The sequence below is a fragment of the Vigna unguiculata genome, chromosome 5 (genome assembly GCF_037176805.1).
Source record: "Vigna unguiculata cultivar grain cowpea cultivar isolate G323 ecotype 2 chromosome 5, ASM3717680v1, whole genome shotgun sequence".
NCBI lineage: Eukaryota > Viridiplantae > Streptophyta > Magnoliopsida > Fabales > Fabaceae > Vigna > Vigna unguiculata.
This window is the reverse complement of record NC_140796.1, coordinates 22,988,443-23,000,026: the sequence shown is the minus strand read 5'-3', so window position 1 is coordinate 23,000,026 and position 11,584 is coordinate 22,988,443. Positions and strand designations below refer to the sequence as shown.

The 11,584-nt window shown below is 32.1% G+C and overlaps 1 protein-coding gene and 1 long non-coding RNA gene across 2 annotated transcripts; one reads left to right on the top strand and one right to left on the bottom strand.

The window, feature by feature from the left end:
- Positions 1-1,196: 1,196 nt before the first annotated feature.
- Positions 1,197-6,736, bottom strand: LOC146886246 (uncharacterized). The gene is made up of 2 exons (XR_014995350.1): positions 6,385-6,736; positions 1,197-1,441 (listed from the first exon to the last, which is right to left on the bottom strand). It is a non-coding gene; the product is annotated as an uncharacterized LOC146886246 (long non-coding RNA).
- Positions 3,136-7,869, top strand: LOC114183992 (MYB-like transcription factor EOBII). Its single transcript, XM_028071216.2, has 3 exons — positions 3,136-3,345; positions 3,543-3,672; positions 7,354-7,869. The coding sequence occupies exons 1-3, from the start codon at positions 3,207-3,209 to the stop codon at positions 7,682-7,684; spliced, it is 600 nt and encodes a 199-aa protein (XP_027927017.1). The 5' UTR covers positions 3,136-3,206; the 3' UTR covers positions 7,685-7,869.
- The last annotated feature ends 3,715 nt before the right edge of the window (positions 7,870-11,584 follow it).

Sequence of the window (11,584 nt, the reverse complement as noted above, 5' to 3'; positions counted from 1 at the left end):
ACTCATGCTCGTCCCCCAAAGCAATCAGTCCAAGGAAGCCAAACCAGGTATACGTCGTCGTCCCCCAAGGCAACCAGTACTACAAAGCCAACCTAGGTACCCATCTTGTCCCCCAAGGCAACCACTCCAGAAGCCAACGAAGGTACTTGTCCTCGTCCCCCAAGGCAACCAGTCTCAAGAAGCCAACCCAGGTACCCATCCTTGTCCATTCTTGGATACCAAAAGAATCACTGAAAACCACTTAGTGCACGACCTAACCGGGTATATGTCGGCCTAATGAGATGATATGTACTTGGACCAGGAGATTAATTAAAGAAGTCTAATCAACCACATGGAAAGATAACCACATGTTAAGTAATTTATCGTTATTATCAGGTAATTAGGACTATGAAAACAAGGCCCAATCGGATAAATCCGACGAACTCTACTATAAAAGACACATTTTACGAAATATATGTTTACTTTACTATTGTGACATTAGATCCCAGTATCTCGTACTGACTTAAACATCGAAGTATCTTTTGCAGGCACCATCTACCTTTTGCAATCGAGAGTTGAAGACGAGATACTCTTGAAGCGAAGACTCTGAAGACCAGGAGGATCACTTTGAAGACTTTGTAGGATATATACTCCCTCTAAGAACATTATATATAATAAAATAATTCAATATCAATGAAATATGTTGCGATCATCATGATTGATCAGTTACATATATGAAAATAATAGATAAATTGACAAACATTATATATGTGATAAATCATGTCTTTTTTTTTTTATATTTGCGAAAAGTGATTTATAAATACAATGCAACTCTAAAGAGAATACTCACTCTATCTTTCATTGTCACTCTCATGATTTCTTATGTTCTTACGGAATTGAACATCGGGCAATTTTCTGCACCAAAATCTTTTCTTATATAAACAAATTAAAAAAATTAAAAAATTTATTAAAAACCAAAGTAAAAAAAAAAAACTGACGTTAATATTTGAAAGTCAAATTTATACTTTATAATGATAATATATAATACATATACATGATGAGGTTTCCACAACTATCTTTTTGTATGACAAAAATAATTCAACCTAATAATTATTGTAGAAAGCAGATAAATAATTTGTACAATAATTCATGTAACATCCATTTAATTAATAATGCTAATTAAATGAATGTCATGCGAAATAGTATTAGAAACAAAGTCCTGGAATGTAGACACTATTCCTCACGATTATCCAAGAGAAAACCCGAATAAGAAAAGGGCACACTACAATGCCATAACAAAGAAATGTTGATATAAATCATCAACATTTAGAATTTTAAGCCTAAAGACCGGCGGTACACGGGCCATAGCCCTAAAGGAAAGTCCAAGTAAACCTAGATCCAGTCCAAGCAGACTATGCAGCGGAACCTCCATCACCCTGATGATTACGGGGAGTTCTCACCTCTGCTCACATCAACAAGTTGATAATCATTGCAAAAGAAAAGACCACACCACAAAACATGCAACAAACAAAGAAGGGTAAGCTAGAGCCAAAATTAGTTTTATCATGCAATCAGATATATTTTCACAGTCCAATATACATACATCATCTAAGCATGTTATGACATTCCAATCAATACACTAAGACTCGACTTGACTCATCCGGATACATATAATCTGGTCGGATTCAGCGGATGCTTGCACTTATGGTGGATACCTCTGCTCACCTCCAAGCTTCTCACACCCGAGCTATGTGTTACAAGTGTTACAATGAATCAATCCCTCACACACAAGGTTAGCCCTTAGTGAGTTTCAGGCCTCCTGCTACTCTCACCACAAGAGTTAGTCCGCTCTAAGTGAGTCTAACTGACTCCTTAGAGTGTCAGGATGCAACCTTACCTTGAATCCTTACCAAATTATACAGATGGGGCACCACTATGGACACCCACTAACAGGGACCATGGAATTACGTCTCGACCACTGAAGCACGACCCTGAAATCCCGTCTAGAGATCTCAAGGAATTATGCATTGACCCTCAACCAATCATGCTCAAACAATCGAATAATATTTATCATGTAAATAATCTCAAAGCAACCTTTAGGGACAACCCTTAGTGAGAGAGGTTTGGCTGTCTTAGGGGCCTTGGACACCCAATGGGCCAGCCCTTAGGCCCATTAGATTAGGGACAACCCTTTAAAATTATAGCAGAAAAAAGAGAGTTTTCACACAAACAATATATTTATTATTACCATATTTAGTTGAGTGGTCTCCGAAGTTGATTGACCTAATTGTTGACACGTAACCGAACTTTGAATTATCACAAAAAAAAATCACAATAAAAGAGGATAAGTAAATATATAAGGGTAAAATAATTATGAGATCATCGTACTTCTTGTCATGGCATGTATTTATAAGCTTCCTATATTACAAGTAAAAGATATATTAAACAAATTTTATTACTTGAAGATAATTAAGTAATTAATCTTGAAGATATTATTAATTAATTATTATATCATAATTTCTTGAAAATATTAGATAATAAATTATTATTATAATATGGTAATAAATTGTTATATTATAAGATATTAATTATAAATATATGGTAGATATAATATAATCTGATTATAGGTTATTATGCTACAAGATATTAAAAGTAAATATCTTAGATATATTTTATAATATTTTTGGGTATGTAAAATGTATAACATAATATATATTGTTTTCTATTTCTTTCTTATTTATCATTCATTACTGTGGTGAACATGAAAGATAAAACAAAATATAGGGTTGGTAAAGGATCATATTTTGCTCTTTGATATTTGTGTAAGTTTGATCAATAGACTTAAGCTTTCAGTCCCGGTAATTTTAAGCTTGTAATGTAACCTCTAAGGCTGGTAGTATTTACACAACATCTTTTGAAGAAAATGTATAGTGTACACACCTGATGTTCAAATATGGAGTGCATGTGCGTGTAACTTGAGAGTACGTGAAGACACTCGTCTCTTATAGTATGCCAGGGAAAACAAAATCATAGTCATGCATGCATGTGTTGACATGAGAAACATAGTTAGGTACGTGAAAGCATGTCGTTATGCTTAATAGAAAAAATTCATTACAATTACCAAATGACTTAGCCTTGCCTCTATTTAAACCTGCCAAACCCTTATTAACATTTCAATATCTCTCTTCCCCTCTTCTCTCTCTCTCTATTTTCTCGTACTAAACAATATGGATAAGAAATTATCTAGCGTGTCTCACGATCCTGAGGTGAGAAAGGGACCATGGACAATGGAAGAAGACTTAATCTTGATCAACTACATCGCAAATCATGGGGAAGGTGTTTGGAATTCTTTGGCCAAAGCTGCTGGTAAAGATATTTTTCATTCTTCAACTTTTTTTTATTTATTATTATTATTATTATTATTATTGTTATTATAATAATAATAATAATAATTATTATTATTATTATTTTTGTACTATTTTCTTCTTTTTTTCCCGTCTCTCTCTTTGTTCCATCTAAGCCCTATAGTTGCCAGAGAATGATGGATCATCATGATTTTGCAGGTCTTAAACGTACCGGAAAAAGCTGCCGGCTCCGGTGGTTAAACTACCTCCGTCCCGATGTTAGAAGAGGGAATATTACACCCGAGGAACAGCTCTTGATCATGGAGCTTCATGCAAAGTGGGGAAACAGGTGAACTCATGATTCGATTTATATATCAATAAGAAGAAGAAACTTGTTAAAAACTTAACATAGTGCATGAGTCCACCACAAAGATCTTATATTTGAAATAAATGATATTCTTACACTGAAAAATATTTTAAAGGGCGAATGGTAACTTTTGGTTTATAATCTCTAATCGACCATTTTTGTTCTTATTTTATTATTGTTTTTGCAATCTCGGTTCTTCATTTTTTAAAATTTTCTTTTTCATTCGACCTTCAATTTTATGTACTTTAATTTATTTCTTTTACGTTTTAATTAATTAATTTTTTCTGGTACCTAAATTAAATATGTTGAATTTCAGGTTTAATTAGTAAAAGAATATAAAGAAAAAACTAGAAAATTTGACCATACTATGAATGTTTTTCTAGATATGGATACTAAAAATGATAACAAAAATGAAAATACGGGATCACAAATAAAAAACTTAATCATCAACCTTCTTCGTTTTCAAATGGTGAAAGAAAAACTTTGTTTATCTCTTTAATATTTTGGAGGTATTAGATGACAAGTTAGTACATTCGTGGAAGACTATTTTTGATGGAAGGATAGAACTTTAGCCAACGGAAAGATTGCACAATAGGGTTTTGTTGAACTTATAGACATTTCATGTGAAAAATCTATGTACGAATTTTTAGAGCCTCCAAAATGATTTCGATTTCCATCTTTATGTATAAATTAACTGGATTATTTTCCTTCGAAGGGTACATATTCAGCATCTATTCTCACTGTCGCAGTTTCACATCATAGTTATGATACGAAAAACATAAGACATAGCTACTTAACTTTTTCTGCGTATAATAAAAGGTGGTTAGTTTTTCTATGGATTATGTCAAATCTCATTTTTTTTTTCTCGTTGATTTTGAAATATGTGCATCTCTAACATTGGTTCGTGAATTTTGGTTTTTACTTCATACCTACTTTTCATGTTTTGATTTAAAAAAGTAAATTTTAATAATAAATAAAATTAGAGATGCTGCTGATCAGCCAAGAGAAATACGATTTGTAAACAACCATAAAGTAGATTTATCTTCCAAAAGAAGAAGAAGAAAATACACTTCAAGTTTTTAATCAGCATCTATTATTTTTTAAGAAAAGTGTTCTTTTCGTATTATATTTTTCTGTTCTTACATCGCTCCCATAAGTCTCTATAATGGTAAAAGTTTTAACACATGTAGAAGAAAAAAGAAGATATATACCTCTAAAATGAAAATAGACTTTATAAGGGAAAAAATAAGAGAAAAATGATAGATACATATAATGATAGAAATAAATCACTAATTGAACTTTTTTATATTTCATAGAATTTTTCAGTAATTTTCTTCTTAAAAATTTCAAGTAATGAAATTTACTTATAAATGTATGATTTTTTCTAAAAAATATATTTTTAGAAAGGAATTTCATGTATATGTTTGAAACTTTAAAGTTTCACGAAACATGTGTAAGAATAGTTAGAAAAAAGAAAAAAGTTAATGGATGTCAATAAAGAATTAGAAGATATAAAAATTAAGAATAAAAAGAAACTAATGATATAAATATATATATCCTCATATAAATTAAGAGTGTGTGCAAAGTGTAATAAGAAAAGGAAAGAAAAAAGTATGAAAAGAAGAGGAAGATAAAAGTGAATTATAAAGTTTTAGTGAACACCATCCAACATATATATAAAATGTACCAAACATAACACATTATTTCTTATGTACATTATTTATTTCATATGTTACTCCACAATGCAAAGACAAATATATGGCTAATTAATATTAATAATTAATTTTGATCTACTATATATATTCTTAAAACTATTTATTTAAGATATTATTATTTAAAGTAAGTTTAGTAAACAATAAGGAATATGTATCATGAAAAACCAAGAGAGAGAAAGAGGTGTAGGGTTATATTAAAATTGAAGTGAGATGCATATATAACATTTTGAAATGAAAAGAAATGGTATAAAACAATTCAAATAAAAGAGACAAAGGAAAATTATACGAGAAGGCAAGTGTAAGGTAGTTGTAAAGTTTTTAGTGGGAAAAAATAGAATTAGAAATGAAAAATCATGAGTAATATGTGGAGAAGATAAAGAAAAAAGACCAACTATGAAGTTCTTTATCAATATTTAGTAATATGTATATAAATATAAGAATAAAAGTTTATCTCCTAAAGGAATTTAATTTTACAAAATGGCTATTATAAGCAACCTAGTGAAGGAGAAGGAAGTGAACTAGAGCCGGGGGCCTTCCATTAATGGAAGTGGGCACACTTTTACATCTTTCGTGTTCCAATGAAAGGGAAACTTTTGTTAGAATTTAGGTAATGAAAACGGACCCAAACCATACCCTGTTGGCTTTTCTTCACTAGGGCACATGTACTTGTAAATTAACATCCTCCCCTTGAGGTTAACCTTAGATGATACATTCTTAACCTAACTATAGCTCCACCGTCGAACACTTCTCACTATTCATTTTTTCTGTCTTAGCCTACAGAACAAACCAAACCCTTACAAAGAAGTCTTAAACTCTAACATCTCAGATTCATATTACATCCTTAAACATAACATTACTCGCAGGAATCACACACACGTGCCTTTTCAACATAGTCAAACCAGTTTTAATGAGGCAATTCCAAGAAAAGGTGAGGGGGGCGGGGTGTTCAAATTTCGAAGAAAATAAAGTAATTGCTTACACGAAAAGCTTTTGTAGATAATGGAATGAAAAGAGGTACAAGAAAAGATAAGAGAGATTTGAAGCATATACTCTCTACCCGAGGCATGCATTGAGAAATCTGATTTTCTTATCTTGTAGCCTCTGCTATACATCAAAGGAAACTCAGAAATTCAGCATCTTTGCGTACCTCCATAATGATCGTTTTATAATGGTCACTTTGATTATCAGCCATTGAACATGGCCTCCTTTCAGACTGATCCTATTTATTATAGTAGCTGCCACTTTTTTACTAATCATAATGAAACTCTTCAACAACATCTGGTAGCTTTTAATTTTATTTCAACTAATTAATCCCTTCTTCTGTCAGTACAGTCACACAAAATTGGTTTCTGCACATTAAATAGTTGTCTGCTATTACAAAATTCTACAACACAGTATCTTTCTACCTTGGAATTTAGCTTCGAACTATTCATTCATACATTTCCGTCTGTTATAAATTAAAAATATTGAAAACAAAGTCAGCAAATTTTAACTCTATCTTAATTAATGGATCTTAATTCATCGTGTTTACAAACAAATATATAATGGATTTTAGAATAAGTATAAATTATTTTTGTTTGTTTACAATTAAAAACTCGTTTATAATGAATTTTTAAATGCTGAACTAAATGCCCAATTGTTTTTAAAAGATAAAAAGTAAATTATTCAGACAAAATGCAACTTTGAGTGATTATTACAAACTACTGTACTTAATATTCTCCTAGCCAATTAGCTTTCATAAAGAAAAAAAAAAGAAAACAGAAAAGAAAAAGAGATCTAATTATATAAATTGAGATAGATATTTCTTTATAAATATTTGTTAGGTAGGTATCTGAGATTTACTCATTTCAGAAGTTTGGGTTCCAATTGTTTCCCATTATGAGAAAAGCAGTACATTTATAGACAGATATTTTAGTCTCTTTCACAAATCACTCATTTCCCAACGCAGGTGGTCCAAAATTGCGAAGCAACTACCCGGAAGGACTGATAATGAGATCAAGAATTTCTGGAGGACAAGGATTCAGAAGCACATGAAGCAAAGTGAGAGCTTTCAGCAGCAGAGTAATTCTGAGGCAAATGATCACCAAGCTTGCACTAGCCAAGTGTCCACCATTGCTGAGCCAATGGAGACCTATTCTCCATCCTGTTATCAAGGAATGCTAGAACCATTCTCAACTCAGTTCCAAACAAATCCTGATCAATCCAGTTGTTGTACAAATGACACCACCAACTACTGGAGCATGGAGGATATCTTATCAATGCAGTTAGCCAATTACTAAACGGGACAAAAACCTACATATAAACACATAATATGTATAAAATCTAAGTCTTCAACTTTCATAAAGCTGGAATCTCTGGCTTAAAACATATCAGGTTTGTTATATAAGTAGTTCCATGTTTGTACTTCGGTTTTTTGCGTACCATCAATATTTCAGAACTAAATTATTATGAGCTCTTAAGTAAACTATATCTCAAAACAATCTTATAAATAATATCGTATGTGGACCATAAAAGATAAGGTTGTTAACCACAAACTTTTAATATTTCCCCCTCATCGTCATGTCAGTAGTCCTATTTCTCAAGATTTTATCATTTTGTCTTTGTCTCAAATTCAACCTAATGATTAAATATAATACTCTTGTTTAAACTTCCACATGTTGATACACTATTTCTTCTGTTTTCCATTGAACTTCAAAATATTAACACAGCGTAGTCTGGCACTCTGTAAATTTTGTAATGAGAAATGATAGGTTGACATCCACATTTGACCACTTTTTTTACCACCTTCATAGGTTACAAGTTAATTTGTCTTGAGTTACAAGTTATTTTTAAGGTGGTAAAAATAGTGGTCAATGTGGGTGTCAACCTATCATTTCTCTTATTTCTCTTATGTAATAAATGTAAAATGTAAGATGTGTTTGGTATAGTCAGATGATATATAGTGCCAAAACTGACCTTCATATGAACGGAATACAACCACGCATGTGAGGTCATGAACTTGCTTTAGTTCCCATGCACACATGTACATACATATATAATATATATATATATATATATATATATATATATATATATATATATATATATATATATATATATATATATATATATATATATATAACCTAACTAAAGCCACAAGAAATTGACACGTGGTCTGAGAATGAACCACTTTAGTAATTTTCGTTACAATTCACCCGCCTTTTTCCTTATGGTGCAAAGCCATGCAACATTAAAGACCGACGGGAGCCTAACTCTTGTCGATGGATGCAGTGATGTGCTCACATGGGTCTCCTAAATTCACCCCATCACCGTATCTTTTTTGACTAGGGAAAATACAATACAGCGAAAACTAACACCATGATTTTGTACGGAATACATAGTTGGTAACTTTAGTTATCTTCTATCACAGGCAATGAATATAACAGTGAAGATGATGATCTTGGCATTGTTTGAAGTGAGGTTAATGCATAAGGTTTTGGGTAATTGTAACCGAAAGACATTGTCATGTTGCGAGCACCAAGTTAGGCCGGTGATGATATCAGAGCAAGAGCATTCGTAGTCTGCCAAACTTCAACTTTAGTTTAGCTTCCAAGACACTTATTCGGAGAAAGAGGGTTGAGGGGGTAACCAAGAGACTCGTCCTGGGATTGTGCCGTGTCCCATTAAGGAAACAAGGACAATTTCTTGTAGGCTTTAACTTTGTACCTATGCCATTCCAAAAGGAACTTGCAGCATCTACGAACCACTCGTTTTATTCAGTCACATGTTTTATGTGCAGAATTCAATTTCAACTCCCAAAAGAAACCTGACACGTGATGTGATAAGGAATGTTCACGTGGTGGGTTTGCCACTGGAGCAGAATAGGATCAAATTGAACAGATCACTGAGGCTTACTTAATATCCTTCGGTTCATTACTCAATACTTCCAGCTGCATCAATGGGGCCACGATATTCCCTTTCGCGTTTTCTCCTCTGCAACGGTTAATTTTCTCTTTAACTAATCATTATTTCACGCCACCCTTTTAATACCTTGATTTACATTTTTCAAAAGAGAGCATTTTGGCCTTCCCTCTCCCCTTTGCATCGCTTTCACAGGTGACAGAGAGAGGTCTTCAAAAGTATTGCGAAATGAACAATTCTATTTTCATTTTCTGATAATGGTTAACAAATAACATAAGTTAATGGTTTCTTGTTCATTATCGTAATCATCTACCATACAATGGATTTTTTTATTTGATCCTTGAAAAAAGTTCTCATATATTAAAACACTACGTCAAATAACCTAAATTTTAATGATCCGTGGTTTTGATATGTGAACATAGACTTAAATGGATATGTTTTTTATTGGATCGATATGCAATGAGAATTTGGGAACTCTGTAAATTAAAGCAACATATCCACCCTTCATAATTAGTTATATAATATTCTTTTACACTCCATTTTGAATAACTACTATATATAGTTTGTTGACAAATAAAGTTATAGCTGAAGACCTGAGAGATATGATTGACCTATATTCTGGACTATAGAGATGGGATTGTTGTTAATTTGAAACAGGCGAGAAAGAGATAAATCTGAGGTTCAAAGATTAGTTTATTAGTGAAAGATGCTGTTATGTTAGCCATTGAGCATTGCTGATATGAAAGGATGGAATACCTTGTGGTTAGAATGTGATTCCTACCAGGTGAAGGCTTTTAATAACCCTTCTTTGGTTTCTCAGATGATTACATGGTGATGATATCTTTGTATTAGAGTTTGAGCAACTTTAAAATTGCAGATACGTTTTAGAGAATTTAACTCATGTGCCTGAAAGTTTTGCTTATTTTTTTATCTTATTAGAATATGATTTTCATAGCCGAAGGTTTAAACTATAGTTGAAAGTGGCTTAACTTGCCTGAGACAATATCTAGAGCCGTTATTCGTGATTAAATTCCTGGATATTCAATGTTAAAGGCGAACTAATTTATACTATTAATAACTCTTGTTCATAAATTTTTCTATCGTTTTACAATATCAATTTTTCAGTTTTATTCTACTTTGTTCTTGATATTTTATCCTCATCAAGAGGATATTTCTAAAGATTACGTGATATGTTTTTCAAATGATGGAATCGGTTAGGAACGTCTTTATCTGAACCCATTTCTGCTGTCTTACTTTTTCATGTGATAAAAGAATTCATGATTGAGATTATTGTTGCAGAGGCAGTATTGCAAAGGAGAAGCACAAAATAGAACTTGATAAAAGAAACCAAGTCTAAATTATTTTAGATAAAACAAAACAGAATTAGTTAGTGAGAGGGAGCAGTTTTGATAAAGTAAAAGCAAAACGTATGAGCCTGTATATAAAACAAGCTCATGATATTCATACATATATTAAAAAAAAAAAAAACTCAAATATTCTCTTTCTTGGTGTCAACATATCAAAACCCTTTCCTTCACACTTTGTTCCTAATGTTAGTCTAGATCCATATTTTAGGCCTATTTAAGTGTGATTTCTTATATTAGCTTTGTGTGTATATATAACACATCCACTACAAGAAAATTCATGATTAGAGTCCCAATAAAACTCACCCCAAAGTAAAAAACGGACGCTAATTCATCTGTCATGTGTGAGTTTTCGACCCTTGGCCTGCACCAAGAACCTTTTCAATATTTGAGTGCCCATTAACAATTGGAAGCAAATTCGATACACTTAGACCCATTCAAAGGCAACTCTCATTTTTTGTTGCAGCTTTATTCTTGCTTCCCAACTACCTCGCTCCATCGGTTCTATTAATTTAAAACAAAAACTTACAACGGCGATGCCCTTTATAAATATATATTTTTTAAATTATTAAGATGGATAGAGTCGATTAAACCATTTGTAAACCCATGCTAACTATTTTTTAATAATATATTTTGTAGCTTCTGCATAGCCCTTATAGAATGCTTTTCTTTTTAAATTAATTTATTAGTTTGCGTGGGCTTAGCTGTCTTTAGGCCCATGCTAACTCAATTTTTTTAAATTAATTTATTACTTAGAGTGGGTTTAGTCGTCTCTTTGCGCGCTCTAACATTTTTTTTAATTATTTTATCTTGTAGCCTTGAATTGGTCGTCTTGAGGTCCATGCTAACCACTACTTGCTACTACATGTTCTGTTTAAAATAACGAAAACCAAAATATAAAAATACGTATCTGCC